The 23,165-nt window shown below is 47.8% G+C and overlaps 1 protein-coding gene across 4 annotated transcripts in view; it reads right to left on the minus strand.

The window, feature by feature from the left end:
* The window catches only part of FBF1 (Fas binding factor 1), a 145,834-nt gene that overhangs the window by 95,010 nt on the left and 27,659 nt on the right, over positions 1–23,165 (minus strand). For 3 of the 4 annotated variants that reach the window (XM_040329971.1, XM_040329968.1, XM_040329969.1), the window contains 5 exons: positions 20,778–20,828; positions 7,707–7,836; positions 5,171–5,254; positions 5,051–5,080; positions 569–697 (listed from right to left, as the gene is read on the minus strand). In XM_040329971.1, the coding sequence (XP_040185905.1) occupies positions 569–697; positions 5,051–5,080; positions 5,171–5,254; positions 7,707–7,836; positions 20,778–20,828 (424 nt within the window). The remainder of the gene's footprint in view (positions 1–568; positions 698–5,050; positions 5,081–5,170; positions 5,255–7,706; positions 7,837–20,777; positions 20,829–23,165) is intronic. The other variant, XM_040329970.1, reaches the window with a different exon arrangement.

Here is a 23,165-nt window from a genome sequence, read left to right on the forward strand (position 1 = left end):
GTCTATAATTGTTCTTATCATAGGTGTATTTTAAATGAGAGAGACAGAATATTAACCAAAAATTCAGAAAAAAAAAAAAAAAAAAAAATCACATGATACCAATGTTATACATTTTGTTATAAGGCCCCGCCCCCCGTATTTCGTAGGAGTGCACGAGTCACTGCGTTTCCGGAAAAAGCCGGACATGCAGAGCGCTGGCGCCGTATAGAGCCGACTCACATCTCTGCATGTTCGGCTTCTTTCGGAAACCCTGTAACTCGTGCGTGCCTATGCAATACGGGGGGCGGGACCTTAACCGCCGGGGGGAACAGCCGTCAATCATCTGGCCGACCTCCCAGATGACAATCCCCCTAGGCATAGAAACGCCTACTCCCGCGGGGAGAAGTACATTGAAAACATGGATTACAAGGTACGTAAAGGATAAAAACAAATAAAAAAAATTCGGACTGTACTTGTTACGAATATAAGGAAGCTGGTCAGATATACATGTAAATTAGGGTGAACCTCCACTTTAAAAACAGGGTTTGGTGGTTCCTCTGCTAAATTTTTTATCCTGCGGATTACTTACCATTGGTCTTTGCTGATACAGGTTCTGATTTTACTAAGGGAGATTCCGACTTGGCACTAGTAGCTTTTGACTTCTTAGGAAGACTAGCATCTTCATCAGGCAGAAGACCTTCAAGTGGGTCATTTAGGTCTTTAACCACAAGTACATAAATAAATAAATAAGAAAGAAAAAAACTGAATGACTGAGTGAAAATAAAATTATATAATCCCACAAAAAACAGCGATAGAATTTTCACCATATTAATTAACCACTTCAATACAGGGCATTTTCACCCCCTTCCTGCCCAGGCCAATTTTCAGCTTTCAGTGCTGTTACATTTTGAATGACAAGTGCGTGGTATGTACCAATATGAAATTTTGATAATTTTTTCCCCAGAAATAGAGCTTTCTTTTTACTTTTTATTATTTATTTTTTTTACTAGTAATGGTGGCAATCTGAGATTTTTGTCAGGACTGTGACATTGCGGCCAACTGATCGGACACTTTTGACACTATTTTGGGACCACCGACAATTATACTGCGATCAGTGCTATAAATATGCACTGATTACTGTATAAATATCAATGGCAGGGAAGGGGTTAACACTTGGGGGCGATCAAGGAGTTAAATGTGTTACCTAGGGAGTCACTCTAACTGTGGGGGGGGGACTGACTGGGGGAGGTGAACGATTAGTGTTCCTATATACAAGGAACGCACGCTCTCCTCTCCCCTCACAGGAAGTGGATCTGCGTTTACACACACAGATCTATGTCACTGCTCTGTGACAAGCAATTGCAGGTGCCCGGCGGATATTACGGCCGCCAGGCACGTGCATCGGCTCCCGAGTGACGTGGAATGCGTGCACGCCCCCCTAGATGGCCGAGAAGCCAAGGACGTCATATAACTGCCGCCCCCGGGATGGCACAGAGCCACCTTGCGGCCGTTATATTATATTACTATGGCTGGGATGGGAAGTGGTTAAAGAGATTAGCACATCATCACTGTGCTTTGCACGGTCATAAGATAAGTCTACATGTGTCACATTACGTATTATGTATTATTGAACTACTTGGCCTTTCTGGATAAGGTCTCAAGTTAGGGATTGTTTTATAATTAAGACTCATAATTCTTTGATATTTAAAATCACATCTATAACATATACATTTGTGCTCATAAGTTTACATACCCTGGCAGAATTTATGATTTCTTGGCCATTTTTCGGAGAATATGAATAATAACACAAAAACATATCTTTCACTCATTGTTAGTGTTTGGCTGAATCCATTTATTATCAATCAACTGTGTACTCTTTTTAAACCATAATAACAACAACAGAAACTACATACCCCAGTTCTTAATACCGTGTATTGCCCCCTTTAACACCAATGACAGCTTGAAGTCTTTTGTGGTATTTGTGGATGAGGCTCTTTATCTTCTCAGATGGTAAAGCTGCCCATTCCTCTTGGAAAAAGCCTCCAGTTCCTGTAAATTCTTGGGCTGTCTTGCATGAACTGCACGTTTGAGATCTCCCCAGAGTGGCTCAATGATATTGAGGTCAGGAGACTGAGATGGCCACTCCAGAACCTTCACTTTATTATGCTGTAGCCAATGACAGGTCGATTTGGCCTTGTTTGGATCATTGTCATGTTGGAATGTCCAAGTACGTCCCATGTGCAGCTTCCTGGCTGATGAATGCAAATGTTCCTCCAGTAGTTTTTGATAATACACTCCATCAATCTTGCCATCAATTGCCATCAATTTTGAACAAATTTCCTGTGCTTTTATTGCTCACATCCCCAAAACATCAGAGATATACCTCCATACTTTTCATCATAGGCCTTGTTGACCCCTTAGACAAATGTAGAATTTATGGTTGTGGCCAAAAAACAAAATTTTGGTCTCATCACTCCAAATGACTTTTAAGCGGGATACTTTGTATCATTTGCGTAGTAATGGCTTTCTTCTGGAGACTCGACCATGCTGCCCATCTTTCTTCAAGTGCCTCCTTATTGTGCATCTTGAAACAGCCACACCACATGTTTTCAGAGAGTCCTGTATTTCAGCTGAAGTTATTTGTGGGTTTTTCTTTGCATCCCGAACAATTTTCCTGGCAGTTGTGGCTGAAATTTTGGTTTGGTTTCAACACAAAACCCCCACCCCCCCCCCCCCCATTTTCCACGTCTTGATTAGAGTTTGAACACTGCTGATTGACATTCTCAATTCCTTGGATAACTTTTTATATCCTTTTCCGGTTTTATACAGTTCAACTTTTGAACACATCTTCAATCTTTCCCACAGATCCTTTAACAATTCTTTTGCTTTCCCCATGACTCAGAACCCAGAAACATCAGTGCAGCACTGGATGAAAGATGCAAGGGTCTGTCAGGAGTACAGAAACGCATTGACCTTTTATACACACACACACACACACACACACACTGACTAATTACAAGCAAACAGATAACAGGTGAGGATGGTTACCTTTAATAGCCATTTACACCCCTTTGTCAACTTGTGTATGTTATTAGGCCAAAATCACCAGGGTATGTAAACTTTTGATCCGGGTCAGTTGGGTAGTTTCGGTTGCCATTATGATTTAAAAAGAGTAAACACTGTTGATTGATAATAAATGGCTTCAGCCAAACACTAACCATGAGTGAAAGAAATGTTTTTGTGTTATCATTCAAATTCCCTGAAAAATTGCCAAAAAATCATAAATTCTGCCAGGGTATGTAAACTTATGAGCACAACTGTACATTTAAAAAGATAACTGTTTAACATTTTTTCTTACAATAAAATGTGCAAATCGCTTGGTTTTGGGACTAGCATTTCAGAACTGATTTTGATGCAGCCCCACATTTGTTCTCCATGACGATGCACATGAAGACGTTAACTTAAGAGTTAAAGCTGAACTCCATACCATGTAACTAGTCCCCAACCCACAATCCAAAGTGTTGGAAAGACGAGGTGAGCGGCGAAAGCAAGGTATAATGCAAGTAAAACAGCTGTTTCCTCTACCCCAGCCTCTTTAAGCATTTAACTTTTGCGGTGTGGGGCAGATTTGGGCCCACTGCAAGGTTGTTTTATGTGTAAATTCTAGAAAGTTTCGCTTAAAGCTTGAAGGCGAACAATCGTGGGGGGATGTCTGTGGATGCATTGTTTGCCGCCCCCCCGAAGAATACCACCAGCTGTCACAGCCTTGCTGTGTTCCTTATAAAGCTTCAGAGACTTCCGATATGTAGATTTGGGACACGAGAAGCAGTAAGGCACAGGAAGCAGTTTACCAGCTGACCTCATTAGTGTAAACAAACCCTGCACCCAACATCAGCTAGGTTTGCATGGTATCCCTCCATGTAATTGTAAGTTTCCCAGCGTCCCTCTAGACAGGCCCGTGCCGCATGCTCAACTCTCTGGGGCTGGACACCCCTGATGTAGTACAAGGGCCTGCCTGATTGGATACAGAGTGCATGGATAGATTGGGGTGTCCTCCTATTCCATAGTTTTGGTAAATCTAAGGGAAATTGTACAGAGATTGTACAGTGTATTGTATAGTGTATGGCCACCTTTATACACCTAAAATTAACTAGTTGAGCTTTCAGTGCCATTAATTGTTTATGGCACCCCAAATGCGAAAGCAAACACACATTTTAGGATGTAAAAAAACGAGCGAAAAATGCAGCAAAACGCACATTACAAAACGAGTAACCTGCAAACGCCAAAATGTCCCATGAGCTACTTTGCCATGTGTAGCGCAGCCCATTAAAATCAACAGGCTGCCCTCTATGTGTGTCATGGGAAAAAATGCACCAAAAACGTACACTCCTACTGCGCTAGGTGTGACTGGGGCCTGAAAGTGAAATTGGTTTGTTTACACAAGAACAACAAGGCTCCATTCACATCTGTGTGTTTTTGAACCACAGAAAAATTGGAGCTTTGCCTTGTGTTTCAGAAAAACGCTGCAAATTTACAGTAAAAAAAGCACCACACTCTGCTCTAAAAAAAAAGTTCTGGAGCTTCTTTGGGCCTTCTTTGGGCCTATTCAGGCGAAAAGGCTGCGCTATGCCCGACGAGAGAACGTGCTCTAAAATGCCCCAAAAAAAGTTCCCGCTACGCAGAGATGTCAATGGGGCTTGACAGATTTTTTCCCATCCAGTATGTACTTGTATAAAGTCCTGACACATGACTGTCTAGACACACCTGAAAATCAATGTACCATAATATATAATCAAACAGATTATCCTATAGCAGACATTTGATAGGAATCCAATTTTTCTTTACTGCTGGAAGACTTGTTTCATGGAGATGAACTCCACAACCAAAGCTAGGGTCTCTGTAAATTAAACTGTGGGGTCCTGGAGGTTGGACTGGTGTATTATTGGATAAACTCTCTGTGCTCTCAGGCTGTATACTGATGGCAATAGATTAGCCCTGCCTTTTAATATAAAAATAATGCAATCACTTTGCAGCAAACAACTGCTGTTGAAAAAAAATGGAAATGCCTTACGTAATGAAATATCTACATCCTGGGCATCCTCTGACAAGCATTAAAAGCAGAGAAGAAGGTAAGAATCATGTCATCTCATGCATATATTTAATGCACTCATATACATATGCATTTACTTACCATCAAAGGAAAATTTCTTATATTGTCTGGCTTGGCCTGCAGGTGCAGACTGTGGCTTCTTCTCACTCTCAGGAGCATGGTTTCCTGCAATATGAAAAAAGGTTAGCGTATGGAGTTTAGGAATTCTAAGGACTTTTTCTGCACTGTTCACATAACATCAACTTTTGTACAGTATTACACTGTTAAAAGCAATGTTGTCATACAAACAAGGACTAGACCAATAGTTACTGCTAGGGTTGTCCCGATACCACTTTTTTGAGACCGAGTACAAGTACCGATACTTTTTTTCAAGTACTCGCCGATACCGAATACCGATACTTTTTGAGTGGCTGTATTTTTTTTTTACACAATTTTTATTTTTTACTATGTATTTTTTTAAAGTGATGTTTTTTTTATAGGGGGGGGGTGGTAGTGGATTGTCAGTGTGTTTTTTTTTTTTTATTTACATTTTATTTTTTTAATTATTTATTGCAATTTTTTTTTTTAATCAGCCCTGTTGGAGGGGCTTTAGTGAGATATCAGGGGTCTTAACAGACCTCTGACATCTCCCCTTTGAGACAGAGAAAGGGACTAGGGACACAGATTCCCAAGTCCATTTCTTCGAGCCTCAGCTAAAATGAATGGAGAGAAGCTTCTCTCCATTCATAAACTGAAGCATCGTAAACACAGGTTACGATGCTCAGTTATATGATAGGACAGAGTCAGTGATCACTAACTCTGTCCATTCGGAAAAGGTAGGAGCCGGGTTTAGCGGCTCCTACCTCCGCTCTCCATCCTGACAGATCGAGGGGGAGAGTAACACGGAGGGGGGAGAAGACGGCACGGAGGGGAGAGCCACACGGAGGGGGGAGAAGACTGCACGGGGGAGAGCGGCATGGAGGGGAAGAAGTCTGCACGGGGGGAGAGCGGCACGGAGGGGGAGAAGTCTGCACGGAGGGGGAAAAGCAACACAGAGGGGGGAGAAGATGGCATGGGGGGGGGAGAACGGCACGGAGGGGGAGAAGTCTGCACGGGGGGAGAGAAGACTGCATGGGGGGAGAGCGGCATGGAGGAAAAGCGGCACGTAGGGGAAGAACGGCACAGAGGGGAAGAAGTCTGCACGGGGGAAGAACGGCACAGAGGGGAAGAAGTCTGCACGGGGGAAGAACGGCACAGAGGGGAAGAAGTCTGCACGGGGGAAGAACGGCACAGAGGGGAAGAAGGCGGCACAGGGGGAGAGCAGCACGGAGGGGGACAAGACGGCACGGGGGAGAAGAAGACGACGGCACGGGGGAGAAGAAGACGACGGCACGGGGGAGAAGAAGACGACGGCACGGGGGAGAAGAAGACGACGGCACGGGGGAGAAGAAGACGACGGCACGGGGGAGAAGAAGACGACGGCACGGGGGAGAAGAAGACGACGGCACGGGGGAGAAGAAGACGACGGCAAGGGGGAGAAGACAGCACGGAGGAGAGTTGTAACTCCCCCCCCACCACCCGATAGCCCAGGTATCGGGTGAAGCATCAGAGCATTCCCCCCCACCCCCCCCCCCCCGAGTACAAGTACTCGGGAAATACTCTGTATTAGTACCGATACTAGTATCGGGACATCCCTAGTTACTGCCTAACCAGTTTTAATCAAAGTAAATTAATCTATCTGGACTAATATGTTTCTTTAGTTATATTTAGTAAAATGACAGCTGGGGAACTTCATATTTAAACCAAAACTGCACAGTTTGGGTATTTAGTTATATGTCCAATGCCGTTTTCTTCTTTCTGTAGTCTTGAGAATTTGCAAAATGTTCTGGTATGGAGAACAACTGTTTTTTTTTTTGTGTGCCCTTGCAGAACACGTGCAGAAAAATTGATTTCTCTGCAACATGGTGTGAACAAGGCCTTACCCTATGTTTGATCTGCAGTTGCTATGGTGCTGCACAGGGTCAGTTGTGACAGCAGCTATTTGATGGCTTGACAGTTTAGTTGAGAAGCACTGGCAGATGTGAGCTATCATTCATAGCATGTCTTAAATGCAACAGTTTTGGAAAGCAGTTAAAATCGATGGGTTTAGTTCCTGCTTTAATGCACCATGAATTGCCCACCTTGTGTTAATACAGGATATTTAGGCTGGGTTCCCACATATGCAATGCGAGGACCAACGAGATTCTTATGCGGGGTCCCGCATTGCATGTCACTTGCAGGCAGTTCACACTGCTCACTGCAAACCGCTGCGGGTGTCAATAGAAAGTTAATGCCACCCCCAGACCGGTTTGCAGATCGCAGTGCGAACAGTCAAATGGTACAGGAATCGGATCACATGGGTGTGAACACCCATGCAATCCAATTCCAGTGCGGAGCAAAAAAAGTTCTGCGCCATTTAGGTGCGAACACAATGCGATTAAAGCAAATGCGGTGCAAATCACATGCAATGTCTGTGTTCGCACCCGTGTGAACCCAGCCTTAAGCAAGCTGCTTTGGCCATGTTTCAGAATCATTGGTGTACATGGAATGAGCTGTGGATACACTGATAAAGAATTATGTTTCTGTATTTGGATTTTACCATTTTTAGTACCAGTCTTGTTTTCAGCTTTTTTGTTACTGGCAGTACTTCGGGTCACCCCAGAATCCTTTGCAGGAGCCGAGTTTGGCTTTCTAGATGCAAAAATCTCTGCATCCATATCTTCCAAGTCCTATAAATCAAGACAAATATATTGTACCATTTGTGGTAATTTACAATACACATGGCTAACGAACATTTCACCTTAAATCAGAATACATTGATTTTATAATATATTTATTTTTTATAATTTAATGTTTATCAGTTGCAGCCAACAGGTGGTGAGCTTAACGGGGTTGTAAAGTAAAAAAAATGTTTTAAATAACAAACATGTCATACTTACAGTGCCTTGCAAAAAGTATTCACCCTCCTTGGCTTTTTACCCATTTTGTTACATTACAGTCTTTTTTTTTAACAGAGATGTTTTATTGAGACAAAAAAAGCAGGATTACATAGACACATGTAAGCAGAAGCACAGTATTACACAAACATCAGGGGGAGTTTGTAGGGCGCAAAGCGAATCCAAATCCCTAGCCACTACACATTGTCAGGGTGAAAAACAGGATGTCCATATCCCCACCCATACAATAGGAAACGTATCGGGGTCCTCAACAATGCCCGCCCCCCTCTGAGGATCATACTGGAAGGGGGAGAGCAGTAGACAAGAGAGCGCAGAGAGGGGGGGGCGGGGGGGGGGAAGGGTGAGGGGGGAGAAAGCAATAAGGAGCAGCTTTTATTATACATGAATAGTTCAGCAGCCGAACCTGGAACCACCTCTAGCCCCTGGCATCAATCCACACGGACCACACCTTGTCAAACTTCGCCGGGCACTGTCTACTCTCATACGTGATCCTGTACAGCGGGAGCACTTTATTGATAGACATGGTCCAAGAGTCTACCGTAGGCGGATCTGCCGCCTTCCACTTGAGGAGGATTTCCCTCCTGGCATAGAAGAGGGAGAAAGTAAGAAATAGCTTGGAGTATCTGTCCCCCTCCACCTCCTCCAAATGGCTCAGGAGGAGAAGTAGGGGCTCTACCGGGATCTGCAGCCCGGACACGGAGCTCAGGACCTCGGCAACCCGGCTCCAGTAGGGCCGGATCCTGGGGCAGGACCACACCATGTGCCAAAACGAGCCCTCGTGGATCCCACAGCGCGGGCAAAGGGGGTCTCGCTGGGGGAATATACGAGCCAGCCTTTGAGGGGTGTAGTAGGCCCTGTGTAAAAATTTGATCTGAATGAACCTGTCTCTAGTTGCTATAAGTGACGGGATGAACACGGAGACACATTCCTCCCACTTTTCGTCATCCAGGTCAGGTATATCAGCCTTCCATTTTGCAAGTGTGCGGGTCGACCCAGTGTCATACGCTACCGTCAGATAAAGATAAAGGGTAGATAACGGGCGCCCCATGGAACGTGAAGTCAAGAGTCGCTCGATCGAGTCCGATTGGAGTGTGAGTCTGTCCGGAAATTGGGCTCCGTATGCGTGCCTAAGCTGCCAGTACCGGAAAGTCCACTGCGGCGGTATCGAGTACCGGTTTCTTAGCTCCTGAAAAGTCATGAGAGTGCCATCGGATACAATATGTTTAAGAGTAGTTATGCCCTTACTAGCCCACACCGAGGGGTCGGGCAGAGAGTGGAAGTGGGGCAGGAGGGGGTTACCCCAGAGAGGGATATGGGGGGAGACATGGGAGGGTTTAGCGTATATTCCCCTAGCGTCCTTCCAGGCCCTGATGGTGGTCTGCATGGGAACCGTGACCGAAGGGGCCGCCCGGCAACCCCGGAATGCTAGGTTGCTCAGAGCGGCGTATGAGCCCAGAACAGCAGCCTCCAGCGTGACCGCCGGGTTCTGCTTGGGCTGGGCGAACCACCACCTGACCGTAACCAAAACCGCCGCCCAGTAGTACAGCTGAAAGTTTTGGAGCGACAGGCCACCTCCCGAGAGGGGTAGGTACAGTGTTTTCTTAGCTATCCTAGGGGTCTTACCCGCCCAAACAAAAGCCCCCAGCTGACTCTCCAGCTTCCTGAAAAATTCCCTCGAGAGGTGGACTGGGGTATTCCGAAAAAAGTACAAGAATTTGGGCAGGAGTACCATCTTCAGGAGGTTAATCCTACCCACCGGTGTCAAAGGGAGCGAGCGCCACGCCGCAAGTTTAGTGGTGACCTGTCTCATCAGAGGTTGGAGGTTTCGTGCTACGAAATCATCCAACACCGCAGTGACCCTGACTCCCAGATATTTAATTTCCCCTACCCATTTAAGCTGCGAGCGAGAATTGGAGCTAGTGGGGGAGGGATGGAGTGAGAAGAGTTCAGATTTATCCCAATTGATGCGGACTCCAGAGAAGCCCGCAAAACGGTCAAACTGGGCCAGTGCCTTGTCAAGGGAAGTGGACGAGTCGGCTAAGTACAGTAGGGCGTCATCAGCGTAGAGGGAGATTTTTTCGTGTAGAGGACCAACCCGAACCCCCCGAATTTCCCCGTCCGCCCTGATAAGAGCCGAAAGGGGCTCTATGGCGAGCGCGAAGAGACCCGGGGAAAGGGGACACCCCTGTCTCGTACCACGCTGCAATGGGAATGGATCCGAGAGACACGCATTTGTAGAGACCCTGGCCTGGGGGGAGTCGTAGAGAAGTCTGACCCAGGAAATGTACTTGGGACCAAATCCAAATTTGGCAAGGACCGCCCACAGGTACCTCCACTCAACGGAGTCAAAAGCCTTCTCGGCGTCGAGGGAGGCCACCAGGGTTTGGCCCGTGTCATCTGCCCTAGCAATATGGGTAAAGAGCCTCCTGAGATTAATGTCAGTACCCCTACCTGGCATGAAGCCCGTTTGATCAGGGTGCACCAAGGCCGTGATGACCGTGTTCAACCTGATAGCCAGGACTTTAGCAAGCAGTTTAGCATCGACGTTTAGTAATGAGATGGGCCTGTAGGAGGGGCAAAGAGAGGGGTCTTTACCCGGCTTTGGGATAACCACAATCACCGCTTCGCCCATGGAGGTGGGAAGAGAGTGCAGGTGGTCAGCAGCCACCAGCACCTCCCGGAGCCTAGCAGCCAACACATCAGGGTACTGTTTGTAAAGTTCTACGGGGAGACCGTCGGGTCCGGGGGTCTTGCCCGGCTGCATGGTCTTAAGTGCTTTAAGTAATTCGTCCAGGGAGATGGGTCTGTCAAGGGTAGTCCGATATTTGTCAGATAGGACAGGGACGTCAACCTCCTCCAAGTAAAGGGCCAAGTCGTCGTCGCCAAAGGTCACCTGAGTTGTGTAAAGACGCTGGTAGTATTCTGCAAATGTCCGGGTGATCTCCTCCGGGGTGTACAGAATGCCCCCGTCGGGACCAGCAATCTGGGGAACGGCCATGCCCCCCGAGTGCTCCCTCGAGAGCCACGCAAGGAGCCTGCCCGATCTCTCCCCTTGTTCAAATATACGGTGGGATTGTGCCAGCAGTCTCTTCTGGGTCAGGGAAGTACGGAGTGTCATAACCTCTCTAGTGAGGGATTGCAGCGTGATATAGTGTTGGGGGTCACGGGATCGGACATACAATGCCTCCTGCGCCGTGGCAGCGTCCTCAGCCGCAACCAGCGCAGAACGCCTTTCCCTCCTAACTCGAGCTATAATGGTCTGATACTGGCCCCTGGTGAAGGCCTTGAAGGCATCCCAGACCATAGCCGGGGAGGCCGTGCCCGGGTTAGTAGTCCAAAAGTTATCTAATACTCCCGTGAATTGCGCCTCAACATCCTGGTCCGAGATCCAGAACCGTGACAGCCGCCACAGCCCGGCTCGGGTCCCCGTATCTCCCAGACTCAGCCATAGAGGGGCATGATCTGAAATACCCCTGGGGAGTATCTTAATCTCCCCGACCCTAGAGAGGACCGACTGACCCGCGAAGGCCAGGTCTATGCGGGAGAAGGAGGCGTATGAGGCAGAATGACAGGTGTAGGCCCGCTCCTGAGGGTGTCTCCACCTCCAAAGATCAGTCAAGCCGTAGGCCTCAGCCCAGGAAACCAGTCCCGGGGAAGAGGGGCCCACACCCGCCATCCTGTCCACAGCCGGGTCAGGGGCCATGTTAAAGTCGCCCAGCACTATCATATGGTCCGAAGCAAAGTCAGCTAAAATAGCAGTTATCTTATTCAACAATACCAGGGAGGCTGGGGGGGGCAGGTAGAGACCCACAATAGACCACGTCTGGGATAGGATTCTAGCATTGATAACCACATATCTGCTGTCTGGGTCCAGCGCCAGGTCCAGGAGCTTGAAAGGGAGGGATTTATTAACTAAGATGCTCACCCCTCTAGCAAAGGTGGAATATGTGGAATGATAGTGGGCGGCAACCCAGGGTTTTTTAAGAGCCAGAGTTCTACTGCCCACTAAATGGGTTTCCTGAAGAATACAAATGTGAGGGTTATGGGACCTGATAAATTGGAACACCAGTGACCTCTTAACCGGAGAGTTGAGGCCCCTGGTGTTCCAGGACATAATGTTAAGTACCGGCATGGCGAGCATCGGGAGGGTAGTGGACCGAATCGTAGAAATAAAGCTCCAGGGAAACTGGCGCCAGGGCCCGAGGCGGGTCCCACAGCACAAGACTAGACAGTGTACAACACCGTGCATGCTCAATAAAACATCTGGACATAAACTCAAAGAAAAACAAAAAACAAAATGAGTGAAAGGAAAAAAAAGCACATAGTATAACCAGCCCAGGACGGGCAACAAACCCCCCCCCCCACCCTGCTCAGTCCCTTAAAACTGGGAAGAGCTTCCATTCCCCAGTCCCACATCAGCACGCTGGCTGCAAACGGGGGTAGATGTGCAAGAGGCGAGCCGGGGCCCACCGGATGTCCGGGGGGTGTCCGCTTGAGCACGACGCCTCTCCGCTCCTGGCCTCTCCATATGAAATTAACAAGCAGGTGGGGCAGGACATCAGACAAAAAGGGGGGAGGAAAGAACCCCATGACAGCGTTCATTGTGTCGTCCCCCCTCCCCTGCTAGGGTGCTGATCTCCTACAGTCATGCCACACCTCACATAAACATAAACCGGCGGGGGAAAAATAAAAATTCTTCTCTTTCTGTTCCCTTCCCTTCTCTTTTCCAAGGAAGGATCCCCGCAGGTGGGTGTAGGCTGCATATCATAGAAAGTAGGCTTAACTTAATGTTCTCCTGAGATACTCAGGGGCTCAAAACTTGTGTTGCAATGTCAGGTCATAGAAAGTAGGCTTAACTTAATGTTCTCCTGGGATACTCAGGGGCTCAAAACTTGTGTTGCAGTGTCAGGTCGTAGAAAGTAGGCTTAACTTAATGTTCTCCTGGGATACTCAGGGGCTCAAAACTTGTGTTGCAATGTCAGGTATAAACAGAGTGCCTTTGGTACGGCTCTCCAGCCATGAGACCCCCAAAGGGGGTGTGGAGTCCTCCCAAGGTCCCACCGTATGGCCCCCCCGCAGGCCTTCTAAGGCAAGGATAATAGTCAGGGGAGGGGGCCTCGGAGGGAGAGACATCCGACCGAAAGAAGGGGGGCAAAAAGCCAACAACATGGGGGTCAGAGTCTCCATCCAAGATGCGGGGGTTAGAGCAGGAAATGAGACGAGGGAGAAAACAAGGATGGTACTCACGGCTACTTGCTCAACGGTGCGGAGGTAGGGTGTCAAGCCAGTCAGAGGCCTCTCTCGGGGTGTTAAAGAACCGGAGGGATTCGCCATCTTGGACCCTGAGCCTGGCCGGGAAAAGGACGCTGTATTTGATGTTCCGGGCCCTCAGGGCTCCCTTGACCTGGTCAAAAGACTTGCGTTGCCGTTGAGTCTCAACGGAGTAGTCAGGGAAAATCATCAGCCTTGAATTCTGGAAACGGATTTCTCCTTGCTGCCTGGCCGCCCGTAGGACCTCGTCTCTGTCCCTAAAGTTCAGGAGCCGCAGGATGAATGTCCTCGGGGGGGCTCCCGGAGGTCCTGGCTTAGGGGGAACCCTGTGCGCCCTCTCCGCGGTGTAGTGTGGGGAGAATCTCGCGTCCGGGAGAACGGATCGGAGCAAGTCCTCCACGTAGGCCGTCGGGTCCTTCCCCTCGACCCCCTCCGGGAGGCCGATGATGCGGAGATTGTTCCTCCGGTTTCTATTTTCGGCGTCTTCGGCCCTAAACTCCAAGGCCTTCACCTTAGTGTGGAGTGTGCGGAGGGAAGCCGAGTGATCGCTGGAATCGTCCTCGAGGAGCCCGATGCGTTGCTCCGTCTCCGTGACCCGAGAGCGGAGCTTGTCCATGTCCTGACGGATGAGCCCCACATCGAGCTGCACTTCCTCTATCTTGGCCGTCAGGGTGGACTGGCAGGTCGCTATGGCAGCCATCACCTCCGGGAGCCAGGATGGTCTGGAGTCCGCGGGGTCCGCGGGCGGATGAGACGCCATGCGGGAGGAGCGCGTGGTGCGCGTCTCCACGTGGTAGGCCGGAGGGGGCTGAGATACCTCCGTCTGTGGAGGGAAACGAAGCCTCTTTCCTTTACCGGACTGCGCCCGGGGGATCCCTCGCCTCATCCAGGTGGCAGCGGGCGGAAAGATATGAGGCTGCAGACCGCAGGAACGGATCTAAGGGGAGAAGCCAGCGGAGCTCACGGAGAATGCGACCGCTCACGTCGCCATCTTGGACACGCCCCCACATTACAGTCTTTAGTTCAATGTTTTTTTAATCTGAATTATATGTGATGGATCAGAACACAATAGTCTAAATTGGTGAAGTAAAATTAGAAAAATATATACATAAAACTATTTTTCAGAAATAAAAAAATGATAATTGGCATGTGCGTATGTATTCACCCCCTTTGTTACGAATGCCATAAAAAGCTCTGGTACAAACAATTACCTTCAGAAGTCACATAATTAGTGAAATGATGTCCACCTCTGTGCAATTTAAGTGTCACATGATCTGTCATTACATAAACACACACACACACACACACACACACACACACGCCTTTTTGAAAGGCCCCAGAGGCTGCAACACCTAAGCAGGAGACACCACTAAGACCCCTTTCACACTGGGGCGGTTTGCAGGCGCTATTGCGCTAGAAATAGCGCCTGCAAACCGACCTGAAACAGCGGCTGCTGTTTCTCCAGTGTGAAAGCCCCAGGGCTTTCACACTGGAGTGGTGCGCTAGCAGGACAGTAAAAAAAAAAAATCCTGTTAGCCGCATCTTTGGAGCGGTATGTTTACCGCTCCTCCACCGCTCCTGCCCATTGAAAGCAATGGGACACCACAGGTATACCCTTTAACCCTTTTTCGGCCGCTAGTGGGGGTAAAACTGCCCCGCTAGCGGGCCGAATACCGTAGATGCACCTCCCGCCCCAGTGTGAAAGGGGCCTAACCAAACACTGCCATGAAGACCAAGGAACTCTCCAAACAAGTAAGAGACAATGTTGTTGAAAAGTACAAGTCAGGGTTAGGTTATAAAAAAAAAATATCCAAATCTTTGATGATCCCTAGGAGCACAACCAAATCTATCATAACCAAATGGAAAGAACATGGCACAACAGCAAACCTGCCAAGAGACAGCTGCACATCAAAACAGGCAAAGAGGGCTGTAACGGAACTATGTATTTCAGAAGATGGGACATTACTGACAGTTCATTGCAGAAGGTACTGGACACATTACAAGTGGTTTATTTTGTCCTGACTAGGTCAATAGGACAATGACCCTTCAATGCTTAGCTCAGGCTATTGAAATGCTAAGTGGAGCCGGCTTGTGAAATACCTTGTTATTGTGTTCTGCAGGTTAATGGCTGTTGTCAGAGACGGGACGTCTCTAGGAGATACTTACCTCCACTAAATGGCTTTTAGAATGTGATTGAAGTTCATTATATGTGTGGGGAATTGCAGACGAGACGCCTAGCCACCTCGTCAGGCTAAATGATAGATAATTAGCTCATGTTAATTATTCTGATGGCAAGGGGGTGGGATGTTCCAAATTCTGTATAAACGTGTGCTGTGTACTTGAAAATAAAGAGTCCTACTTGACCCTTCAAAACGTAGCCCCGTCTCGTTCTTAAAAGGGCATTCTATTGGATTGTTATTCTGCTATTTTACAGCTGAACCTGACTCTCTCTCTCTCTCTGGATCTCGTGGATGGGGATATACCGGCGGTACTTGCATATCGCAACTTGCCAGGGAAAAGGACGTCTCCAACGGCTGATACCCTCTCACTACCTGGGTAGCCGTTACATTGGTTGGCAGCAGCGGGATTGTCCTTTTATCCAAAGAGCAAGTTCTGAATGGAGTCTCACTACGCCAGGCTGAAAAGACCCACACTAAAAGATCTATTGGAGAGTCGTGGTAGGAGTGCCAGTAACAGACCACGGAGGGAGCTGATAGCTGACCTGCTGGAGCTGGACGAAATGGATGGATCCATGGAAGGAACTGAGCCCCTTGCACCTGTCAGCGAGGAAGATGTAATTACTGGGATTGTACAGCGGAGATTATCCTTGTATCCAGAAACGTTTGTGGAACTAATAAACCAGCTGTTCCGGGAAGCAAGGGAGGAGATACAAACTAAGAGGGGACAAGAACTGGAACTGGTAAGAGCGAGACAGCCCATTACACAGGCAGTTCCTACCCCCTACCCGCTGCTACCGGACAGAAAATACCGTTCACTGCATTTAAAGCTTTTGTAGAAAGTGAGGAGGAAATAGATGGATATTTGGCTGATTTTGAGAGGCAGTGCTCACTACACGGTAGTCCAAGAAGAAGGCTGTGGACTCCCACATGGAATGGGCCAACCGGTTACAAAGGGTGGCATCCCTTTGGGTCCAAGGGTGCAAGGCCAACACCGGGGAGGAAGTATTGCAGCTGTTCCTAATGGAACATTTCTTCCAAGACCTGGCCGCAGACATACAAGACTGGATACGAGATCGCCGTCCCGCCAACTTAAACGAGGCGGCTCGGCTAGCAGATGAGTACGCGGAAACAAGGAAAGTAAGCCAGGGTACTACACGGCTGGCTCATAAGGTAGAACCGTGTACTCCAACCGTCACCCCACGACCAGAGTTTCGGGCTCCAGTCCCACCAGGACCACCACGTCCTCAGGGGCCTAACAACTACCCCAGGGATTCGTCTAGGGCATGGGTGCTCAACCTGTGGCTCTCCAGCTGTTGCGGAACTACAATTCCCATGAGGCATTGCAAGCCGCTGACAGGTACAAGCATGTCTCCCAAAGGCTGAGGCATTATGGGAATTGTAGTTTTGCAACAGCTGGAGAGCCACAGGTTGAGCACCCATGGTCTAGGATGATGTGCCATCACTGCAGCAACACGGGACATATTGCTCGTGATTGCCCTTTGAGAGCTACAAATAACAACTGGAGACGCAAAACACCCAACCCAGAGGTCACTCCATCACGTCCCTCTGCGGCCCACTGCCTAGAGACCAAGGTGGGCCCTAAAGGAATGTCTGGGAATTTTGTATGAGGCAGACCCAATACAAGCTGCCTCTCCAGATAACCGTCAGCATCACCGTCAGGAGGTACGGGTGAATGGACAAGTAGCACAAGGCCTAAGATACCGGGACTACTATCACTTTGATTCAAAAACATCTGGTAAAGCCAGAGAACGTGTCCACTCGCACAGTTGCCGTCCGGGTCGCAGGGGGTGCTGTATTTCGCGTACCCACCGCCCGGGTGCACTTAGACTGGGGAGCCGGGTCAGGAAAGACCACAGTTGGTATCATGGACAACTTACCTGCCGAGTTTGTGCTGGGCAACGACATTGGCCCTCTGACTTCAGCTTATTTACCTACACCTGCTGCTGCTTGTCCCGTGACCAACTCGCTTGCTGCTGAGACCCGGGTAAGACTACCTTCCCCGACATGGACTGTAGATCCGGCACAATATCACAGTCTAAAATGGGAATGTGACAAGTTGGCCAGTGAGAAATCAGAGATGCAACGACACTATGTCATGTATTATGAGATGTCCTGTGGCTTGAACATTGAAATGCACAAACAGGCGGAAATTGTCAAAAGATTAAATGGGATTTGCATCCAGGTGGTGCCTTATCTGTCCCAAGAGCATCAGCAACAGGTTTTGGGAGCCATTGAGAGAGCAAAGCAAGTGACTGTTCCAGAACTGAATTCCATTATTCACCTTCACCATCAGCTACCGACCTGGTAAGCCAAATGGCAATGCCAATGGTTTATCCAGGCAAACGGAACTTTTACCCTAGCAGCAAACCGGACATCCCCAAGTTGACCCGAAAAGGATCAATCCGGCTCTGCCGGAGTGTTCCACAAAAGGGGAGCAGTGTAACGGAACTATGTATTTCAGAAGATGGGACATTACTGACAGTTCATTGCAGAAGGTACTGGACACATTACAAGTGGTTTATTTTGTCCTGACTAGGTCAATAGGACAATGACCGTTCAATGCTTAGCTCAGGCTATTGAAATGCTAAGTGGAGCCGGCTTGTGAAATACCTTGTTATTGTGTTCTGCAGGTTAATGGCTGTTGTCAGAGACGGGATGTCTCTAGGAGATAATTACCTCCACTAAATGACTTTTAGAATGTGATTGAAGTTCATTATATGTGTGGGGAATTGCAGACGAGACGCCTAGCCACCTCGTCAGGCTAAATGATAGATAATTAGCTCATGTTAATTATTCTGATGGCAAGGGGGTGGGATGTTCCAAATTCTGTATAAAAGTGTGCTGTGTACTTGAAAATAAAGAGTCCTACTTGACCCTTCAAAACGTAGCCCCGTCTCGTTCTTGAAAGGGCATTCTATTAGATTGTTATTCTGCTATTTTACAGCTGAACCTGACTCTCTCTCTGGATCTCGTGGATGGGGATTTACCGGCGGTACTTGCATATCACAACTTGCCAGGGAAAAGGACGTCTCCAACAGCTGATACCCTCTCACTACCTGGGTAGCCGTTACAAGGGCATTAATCAGAGAGGCAGCAAAGAGACCTAAGGTAACCCTGAAGGAGCTGCAGAGTTCCACAGCAGAGACTGGAGTATCTGTACATAGGACGACAATAAGCCGTACGCTCCATACAGTTGGGCTTTATGGCAGAGTGGCCAGAAGAAAGTCATTACTTTCAGCAAAAAACAAATGGCACAAATGGCACGTTTTGAGTTTGCGAAAAGGCATGAGACTAAAATTGAACTTTTTGGTCATCAAAGAAAACACCATATCTGGTGCAAACCCAACACATCACCCACAGAACACCATCCCCCACAGTGAAACATGGTGGCGGCATCATCATGCTGTGGGGATGTTTTTCAGCAGTCGGGACTGGGAAACTGATCAGAGTTGAAAGAAAGATGGATGGTGCTAATTACAGGGATATTCTTGAACAAAACCTGTACCACTCTGTGTGTGATTTGAGGCTAGGACGGAGGTTCACCTTCCAGAAGGACAATGACCCCAAACACACTGCTAAAGCAACTCTTGAGTGGTTTAAGGGTGTCAGACTTGTACGTACCAGACTGGAGAGCCCGACTGAGCAGAGGAAGGTCTCCCTTACGTGTCCGACTCACAGCCCCTGGTAGTATGGATAGGAGGCACGGGAGTGCGGAGTGGTACGAGAGCCTGGCGCGTAGTTGCAGGAGACGCGGCTCTGGATCCAGGTGCAGAGAAGAGGGTGTCCGGCTGGACCGGCAACTGGAGGAAGGAACACAGGCAGGTGATGCTGAGCAGGGGCAGAGTGGGATGGTCGGGTCACAGGCAGGGTTGGCAACATGCGGGCAGCGAAGTACAAAGAAGCAGGCAGGTTCAAGGTCAATACAAGAGGTCAGGTGCAGGCGGAAGGCAGGGATAATGCAATAGGCAGTCCGGATAATCAGAAGACAAGCGTTCAGACAGGTAACAGGAGCAGGGGGTCACAGGTAGCTGCATATCAGACAGCACCGAACCAAAGCACTCTGGCAGTTCAAATAGGCAGACTGGCGCCACGCGCACAGGCGAACGCCAGCGTGAACAACAGGGTTACCAGAAAGGGAACCTCTCTGACAAAGGGGAAACATGTAAATGTGTTGGAATGGCCTAGTCAAAGCCCAGACCTCAATCGAATAGAAAATCTGTGGTCAGACTTATAGATTGCTGGTATTCACAGGTGCAAACCATCCAACTTGAAGGAGCTGGAGCAGTTTTGCAAGGAGGAATGGGCAAAAATCCCAGTGGTAAGATGTGGCACGCTCATAGAGACTTATCCAAAGCGACTTGGAGCTGTGATAGCCCCAAAAGTTGGCTCTAAAAAGTATTGACTTGAACATATACTTTTTCTGTTATTTTGTCGTTATTTGTTGTTTGCTTCACAATAAATAAAAAAATAAAAATCTTTAAAAAAATTGTGTGCATGTTCTGTAAATTAAATGATGTAAATCCTCAAACAATCCATGTTAATCCCAGGTTGTGAGGCAACAAAATACAAAAAATGCCAAAGGGGGGTGAATACTTTTGCAAGGCACTGTACCTCCTCTATGCAAGGGTTTGCACAGATCGGTCCCAATTCTCCTTTTCTGGGGTGTCTCAATGGTGCTCCTGCTCTTCTTGAGTGTCCTCTCGGAGAGCCGCTTTCCAAAGGGGCACTCGTGCGGGTGCACTCCCAAGTCCTGCTGCTGTATCCATTGACACAGACAGCAGGACTCGGCCCCACCCCCTGGCTCCCGTGTCACTGGATTTGATTGGGGGAAGCTAGAGTAAATGGCTCCTGCTGCTATCAATCTATCCAATGAGGACTCAAGACAGTGGCTGGAGCTGCTGTGCTCGTCACTGGAACCATCAGGTTCAGATAAGTAAAAGGGGGGCTCTGGGGGGCTGCTGCACTACAGAAAGGTTTTTCACCTTAATGCATAGAATGTATTAAGGTGAAAAACCTTGAGGGTTTATAACCCCTTTAAAGCAAAGCAGGCTCAAAATCTTCATCATGGGAGGTGGTCCAAAGCTTCCCTCTACCCGAAAGCTGTGGCAGCCACAGAAGGAGTGGAGCTCTGAAGAAGTGTACAGTATAAGGCCGCTGTCGTTAAATCAGTTTACAACTATGTAAAAAATGTTTTAAAAAATAATGTAATTAACACAACTGTAAATTAATGTGCTGGGTTACCTTCAAGCTTTCCAGAATATCCTGTGGATCAGCCTCTGAAACATCATAATCCTGTTTAAAAAAAAAAGGAGTGCCTTATTTTCAAGAAAATGTACAGATGTTCCCATCTTGTATTACAAGAGCATAAAAGTATGAACTACCACATAGTTCTGAACTAAATCATGGCACTGAACTAAAAGCATGATGGTACTTAGAAAATATACAATTTTAGTAGCTTCTGGTTCTATGCAATATAAAAGAACCATTGTCAAATGTTTCTGCTGGTATTGCAACAGGCACAAAGCTTCACCATTTGTGCTATAGTGCTGAACTGCAAATCACGGTGTACCAAGAAAACGGAAAATTGTATACTCACCTTTCCGTAATTTTCCTTTCCTGACGCATCTTCATGGCAGCACACAATGGGGGCGGAGTCACAACCCATTGTGTGCTGCCATGAAAGCGTCAGGAAAATGACATTGGGTATTTTAGGGCTCCAATATATAAAAATAGGTCTTGGCAACACAGCAAACAACTCTTCACTGGACAAGAGCACAGCCAAACTCGTCGCTTCCCAGTCTGATGATCTGTGTGTGTCATCGAATTCCTTTAAAACTACCAATTCACACCCTGTCCTTTATAATATAATAACTAAAGCAAAACTAAAAAATGTAAAGCTGAACTACAAGGAAAATACATTTTAAAATACTGCGCTAGACAAGCAAGTTATCCTAAAAAATTATGTATCCTGTTAGCTAGATTCAGGTACATGTGTGTATCTTTGCGGCGGCGTAGCGTATCGTATTTACGCTACGCCGCCATAAGTCAGAGAGGCAAGTGCTGTATTCACAAAGCACTTGCCTCCTAAGTTACGGCGGCATAGCGTAAATGGGGCCAGCGTAAGGGCGCCTAATTCAAATGAGGATGAGGGGGCGTGTTTTATGTAAATGGGTGGTGACCCGACGTGATTGACGTTTTTTACGAACGGCGCATGCGCCGTCCGTGTACATATCCCAGTGTGCATTGCTCCAAAGTACGCCGCAAGGACGTATTGGTTTCGACATGAACGTAAATTACGTCCAGCCCCATTCACGGACGACTTACACAAACGACGTAAAATGTTCACATTTCGACGCGGAAACTACGGCCATACTTAACATTGGCTACGCCACCTAGGGGGCAGCTTTATCTTTACGTTGGCGTACCTCTTACGGAAACAGCGTATCCTTACTGCGACGGGCGCACGTACGTTCGTGAATCGGCGTATCTAGTCATTTACATATTCTACGCCGAACTCAACGGAAGCGCCACCTATCGGCCAGCGGAAAAATTGCACCCTAAGATACGACGGCATAGGAGACTTACGCCGCTCGTATCTTAGCCTAATTTAAGCGTATCTGGTTTCCAGAATTTAACCCTACCTGAATCCAGCTATGTGTGTGTATAGCTGCTACATAGTATACAAGTAATTTCAAGCTGGATCCTTCACACAGGGCTGGATTTCTGGGTGCTGCAGGGAATAGACATGTTGCGATGACAGTGAAGGTATCCAGTCGCATCACCACCTCCAACTCTCTCCTCACCCAGTCACAAAAAGCATTGTATTTTTTCACATAACAGAAGGCGTGCTGTAAATAGAATAGGGGCAGATACTCAACTCAACACCCCCCCCCCCTCCCCCGCTGTCTTCTGGAAAACACTGTTCCCAGGAGAGAGCAGGGACCAGTGACGGTGCGCCGCGATCCTCGCGCATGCGCAGTAGGGAATCGGGCAGTGAAGCCGCAAGGCTTCACTGCCCGATTCCCTCACCGAGAATGGCGGCGGAAGCAGCCGAGGATCGAGCGATTGCTCAGCCTCGGCTGCCGATATCGCTGGCGCACTGGACAGGTAAGTGTCCATTTTTTAAAAGTCAGCAGCTGCCGTATTTGTAGCTGCTGGCTTTTAAAAATAAATAAATAAATAAAAAAACGGCGGAACCTCAGCTTTAACAATCACTGGTCGTGAATCAATCACTGTAATTTAGAACACATGCATCTGGCAGATTCACCTGCAGTAAATGTTTAGTGATTGGCAGAATTCAAATTTGCCCCTTCAAGTCTTGTCCTAAAACACTGCATTACCCGTTTGATTGCTCGGTTCTCAGTGGGGGACAGATGCAGCATCGGACCCTACTTCTCTTTGAAAGCCTAAGTCCAGCCAAAATTACAACCAGAAAGATCAGAACAAGGGACATCATTTATAGACAGTAGGATGTGTCCCTTGTGCAGGATAAAGGAAGATGATTACCAACAGAAAAGGAATCGGCACAAGTCCTACTGACTGTAAATTATGTCCTTTATGCTAATTTTTCTGTTTGTGATTTTGGCTGCACTTCCCTTAAGAAGTTCCTTAACCCCTTCATGCCTAAGC

The sequence above is a fragment of the Rana temporaria genome, chromosome 12, assembly GCF_905171775.1.
Source record: "Rana temporaria chromosome 12, aRanTem1.1, whole genome shotgun sequence".
Lineage (NCBI taxonomy): Eukaryota > Metazoa > Chordata > Amphibia > Anura > Ranidae > Rana > Rana temporaria.